The following is a 5,145-nucleotide window of genomic DNA, read 5'->3' on the forward strand; positions in this document are numbered from 1 at the left end:
TGCAGCTCGTCTCCCACCTGCCCCGTCCGGTCACACCTGGAGCTCCTCGCCCCTGCAGACTCTTATTACACTCCAGCACGGTAATAACCACCAGGACTCAAGTAGCTGGCCCTTTAAAAGTCAGTTCCATGTTGTCAGCTCCGGCGCCCCCACAGATCCCGCTGCATCGTACATGGCCTGGACCGGGGGATTACGTGGGCGCTGATGCTGTGAAGTCAGCATTCTATAAAGAGCAGCGTTCGCAGCAGCGGAGACACCACAAGTCCCAGCAACTCCATGGAAAACTAACACCCCCTCCCCCAATCATGTTAGATCAGGTCATAAAAGGAGAACACTGGAAAAGGTGATGAGTTACTGATCGCTGGGGGTCCGAGCAGCAGAACCGGCCCCTGGTATGATGGACCCTCTGCAGTCGGCTCCATAGGGAATGAATGGAGGGCGCCCATCATAACGGCCCCATAACCGCCCCCCCTGCCGCTCGGCCCCATAACCGCCCCCTCTGCCGCTCGGCCCCATAACCGCCCCCTCTGCCGCTCGGCCCAGCACTCGGACCCCCAGCGATAAGTGAAGCAAAAGAGGTTCCCAGAATCTGGCAACAAGAAGAGAAGCAGAAAACGGTGAAGAACGGAAACGTACGAAGCTAAGAGGAGCGTTATGGGGGTCTTCTAACGACAACAGTTGGAGGACTGTCGGGGGAGGGGGGACGACACACCAGCTGGAGGACTGTCGGGGGAGGGGGGGGACACACCAGCTGGAGGACTGTTGGGGGGGGGGGGACACACCAGCTGGAGGACTGTTGGGGGGGGGGACACACCAGCTGGAGGACTGTTGGGGGGGGGGGGACACACCAGCTGGAGGACTGTTGGGGGGGACACACCAGCTGGAGGACTGTTGGGGGGGGGGGGGACACACCAGCTGGAGGACTGTTGGGGGGGGGGACACACCAGCTGGAGGACTGTTGGGGGGGGGGGGACACACCAGCTGGAGGACTGTTGGGGGGGGGGGACACACCAGCTGGAGGACTGTTGGGGGGGGGGAGACACCAGCTGGAGGACTGATAGGGGGTGAAACACCAGCTGGAGGACTGATGGGGGGGGGGAAAACACCAGCTGGAGGACTGATGGGGGGGGGGAAAACACCAGCTGGAGGACTGATGGGGGGGGGGAAAACACCAGCTGGAGGACTGATGGGGGGGGGGGGGAAACACCAGCTGGAGGACTGATGGGGGGGGGGGGGAAACACCAGCTGGAGGACTGATGGGGGGGGGGGAAACACCAGCTGGAGGACTGATGGGGGGGGGGAAACACCAGCTGGAGGACTGATGGGGGGGGGAAACACCAGCTGGAGGACTGTCGGGGGAGGGGGGGGGACACACCAGCTGGAGGACTGTCGGGGGAGGGGGGGGACACACCAGCTGGAGGACTGATGGGGGGGGGGGGGGGGAACACCAGCTGGAGGACTGATGGGGGGGGGGGAAACACCAGCTGGAGGACTGATGGGGGGGGGGAAACACCAGCTGGAGGACTGATGGGGGGGGAAACACCAGCTGGAGGACTGTCGGGGGAGGGGGGGGACACACCAGCTGGAGGACTGTCGGGGGAGGGGGGGGACACACCAGCTGGAGGACTGTCGGGGGAGGGGGGGGACACACCAGCTGGAGGACTGTCGGGGGAGGGGGGGACACACCAGCTGGAGGACTGTCGGGGGAGGGGGGGGACACACCAGCTGGAGGACTGTCGGGGGAGGGGGGGGACACACCAGCTGGAGGACTGTCGGGGGAGGGGGGGGACACACCAGCTGGAGGACTGTCGGGGGAGGGGGGGGACACACCAGCTGGAGGACTGTCGGGGGAGGGGGGGGACACACCAGCTGGAGGACTGTCGGGGGAGGGGGGGGACACACCAGCTGGAGGACTGTCGGGGGAGGGGGGGGACACACCAGCTGGAGGACTGTCGGGGGAGGGGGGGGGACACACCAGCTGGAGGACTGTCGGGGGAGGGGGGGGACACACCAGCTGGAGGACTGTCGGGGGAGGGGGGGGACACACCAGCTGGAGGACTGTCGGGGGAGGGGGGGGACACACCAGCTGGAGGACTGTCGGGGGAGGGGGGGGACACACCAGCTGGAGGACTGTCGGGGGAGGGGGGGGGACACACCAGCTGGAGGACTGTCGGGGGAGGGGGGGGGACACACCAGCTGGAGGACTGTCGGGGGAGGGGGGGGACACACCAGCTGGAGGACTGTCGGGGGAGGGGGGGGGACACACCAGCTGGAGGACTGTTGGGGGGGACACACCAGCTGGAGGACTGTTGGGGGGGACACACCAGCTGGAGGACTGTCGGGGAGGGGGATGTGTCTCCCGCAGGTGACATCTCGGGGGCGCAGAGTTCGGTCTTGCGCCTATACGGCGCCGTTTCCTCAGTTCTCTGCACTGCCGTCGCTGCTGTCTCGGGATTTATCGCAAGTGTCCCGCTCGTACTCACCATGGATCCCGGTCTGGTGCGCCATGTCGTGATATCGTGACAGCTCGGGACCAGGGAGCGGCTCTCAGTGGCCTGCGGGGAGGGGCGGGGCCGGATAGCGGGGAGGCGGAGCTAGACCAGGCTAAGCGCAGACAGCCAATCAGAGGCTGAGCCGCGCGCCGTTCTGGGACTCTGAGAGGTGTGGAGCATGCCGGGAGATGTAGTCCACAGCTGCTCTGCGCTCTCAGGAATGTGTGTGAGGCGCCGGGCATGCTGGGACTTGTAGTTCTAGATCCTCTTTCTTTTGTGACTTGTTAGGATTCAGAATTGTGTTTCTCGTGACCTGAAATATCTGCAAGTTCACAGAAAACGCACCGGAAACGCCACAATCACACCGGAGCCGTGACGCCTCTTCTGTCCTCATGAACAGGCCAGGGATAGTTGTGGCCCTCGTGGGAGTTTTTGCATTAGGTTGTGTGCACACGGTGTTGAAGCTGCTGAGGTGTTTTCCCTGCAGGTTTAGTGCAGTTTTCACCTGCAGACTTCTATAAAGGAGCAGATGTAAAACTGCTGCAGAACTGCACAAAAGAAGGGACATGCTGCAGTTATAAATCTGGGTGGAAAAATCTGCAGCGTGTGCACAGCGGTTTTGTTTTACATAGCCTTAAATGGTACTGTACATCACTTGCAGTTCTGCAGGGCCAAATCCGCTGCAGAACTGCACCAGAATCTGCGCCGTGTGCACAGACCCTACGGGCCCAAGAGCTTCACATGTCACTCCGGAGAAAACGCCCGAAAATCCTGTCAGCGACAGAAAAGAAGCCACGACCCACAGAGCGTCCCCCCGACCCACAGAGCGTCCCCCCCGACCCGCAGAGCGTCCCCCCCGACCTGCAGAGCGTCCCCCCCGACCCTCAGAGCGTCCCTCCGACCCGCAGAGCGTCCCCCCCTCCGACCCTCAGAGAGTCCCCCCGACCCGTAGAGCGTCCCTCCGACCCGTAGAGCGTCCCCCCGACCCTCAGAGCGTCCCTCCGACCCGCAGAGCGTCCCCCCCGACCCTCAGCGTCCCCCCGACCCATAGAGCCTCCCCCCCGACCCGCAGAGCGTCCCCTCCGACCCGCAGAGCATCCTCCCAACCTGCAGAGCCTCCCCCGACCCCCACAGAGCATCCCCCGACCCGCAGAGCATCCCCCGACCCGCAGAGCGTCCCCCCCGACCTGCAGAGCGTCTCCCCGACCCGCAGAGCATCCCCCCCACCCGCAGAGCGTCCCCCCGACCTGCAGAGCATCCCCCCAACCTGCAGAGCGTCCCCCCAACCCGCAGAGCCTCACCCGGCCCCCGCAGAGCAACCCCCTGGCCCCCGCAGAGCATCCCCCAACCTGCAGAGCGTCCCCCCGACCCCCGCAGAGCATCTCCCCGACCTGCAGAGCGTCCCCCCGACCTGCAGAGCATCCCCCCGACCCGCAGAACGTCCCCTCCGACCCGCAGAGTGTCCCCCCCGACCCACAGAGCGTCCCCTCCGACCCGCAGAGCATCCCCCCAACCTGCAGAGCCTCCCCCGACCCCCACAGAGCATCCCCCGACCCCCACAGAGCATCCCCCGACCCGCACAGAGCATCCCCCGACCCGCAGAGCGTCCCCCCAACCCGCAGAGCCTCCCCCGGCCCCCGCAGAGCGTCCCCCCGACCCCCGCAGAGCATCTCCCCGACCTGCAGAGCGTCCCCCCGACCTGCAGAGCTTCCCCTCGACATGCAGAGCATCCCCCCGACCTGCAGAGCGTCCCCCCGACCCGCAGAGCGTCCCCCCGACCCGCAGAGCGTCCCCCCGACCTGCAGAGCTTCCCCCCGACCTGCAGAGCGTCCCCCCCGTGGAACATTCCTCCCCAAGAGCTGCACTTGTCGCCATTCATCGCAAGCAACTCAGATCTTACATTCATTATTTCACAGTTTTTAAAAAGTTTCTAAAGTTTTTCTGCGTATATCGCCCCCCTCATCCTCCCCTTAATGTACGCTAGAGATTTCAGCGCTAATGTAACAGATTCTGTAACTTTCTGCTCTAAAAGAAAAAGACAAAAATACCGTCTGGATTCATTCTGGTGTTTTGTCACTTTTTTTTATATTTGTTTCTATTTTTTTGGCGCAAAATCAGAAAGAACGCTGTTTTATATTTGTCTTATTCTATTTTTTAAAACAAAAAGAAGTGGCAGGATCCGTTACAATTTTGCACATGTCACATTTTGGCAGAAGATAAATCCCTCAGGGGAGGGGAGGGGCGACTGGAGGTAATTTACACAAAATTATAATTTTTTTAAAAAGTCGCCATTCATTAATCTGACGCCAATGTTCTGAAAAACAAAATCCTCACCCGCTGCGGCAAAAAGAGAAATAAAGGTAGAAAGAAGGCACAAAGTAAGAGACGACAAGAGAGAAAATGAGCTTGGTGCTGATCGGGGATTTTGAACCTCCCATGTGCCATTTCTAAAAATTTGGCGCAAAAGAAGACAACAAAGATCACAAAGGGAATGAGAAGACGCAGGTGAGGAGTCGTCGCTTCTTGTGAATGTTTCCTGTAATTTTAGTGTTTGGAGAAACCAGAACCACAAGTCGCTTCCGCCACCGGACACTTCCTCTAGATATTTCTTTTAGAGAAACCCACACATTCGCAGTCGTCCGCCATGGCGGGA

At 61.6% G+C, this 5,145-nt stretch overlaps 2 protein-coding genes across 2 annotated transcripts in view; one reads left to right on the forward strand and one right to left on the reverse strand.

The window, feature by feature from the left end:
* The window catches only part of TWF2 (twinfilin actin binding protein 2), a 13,967-nt gene extending 11,326 nt beyond the window's left edge, over positions 1–2,641 (reverse strand). Inside the window, exon 1 of the mRNA XM_073564490.1 lies at positions 2,484–2,641. Coding sequence (XP_073420591.1) covers positions 2,484–2,508 — 25 coding nt within the window. The 5' untranslated portion in view covers positions 2,509–2,641. The remainder of the gene's footprint in view (positions 1–2,483) is intronic.
* A 1,755-nt stretch (positions 2,642–4,396) lies between these two features.
* The window catches only part of FBLN2 (fibulin 2), a 110,142-nt gene continuing 109,393 nt past the window's right edge, over positions 4,397–5,145 (forward strand). Inside the window, exon 1 of the mRNA XM_073564508.1 lies at positions 4,397–4,997. The gene's annotated coding sequence lies outside the window, so the exon portion shown is untranslated. The remainder of the gene's footprint in view (positions 4,998–5,145) is intronic.

Source organism: Dendrobates tinctorius, unplaced genomic scaffold (genome assembly GCF_039654945.1).
Source record: "Dendrobates tinctorius isolate UK_male_01 unplaced genomic scaffold, ASM3965494v1 ptg000455l, whole genome shotgun sequence".
Lineage (NCBI taxonomy): Eukaryota > Metazoa > Chordata > Amphibia > Anura > Dendrobatidae > Dendrobates > Dendrobates tinctorius.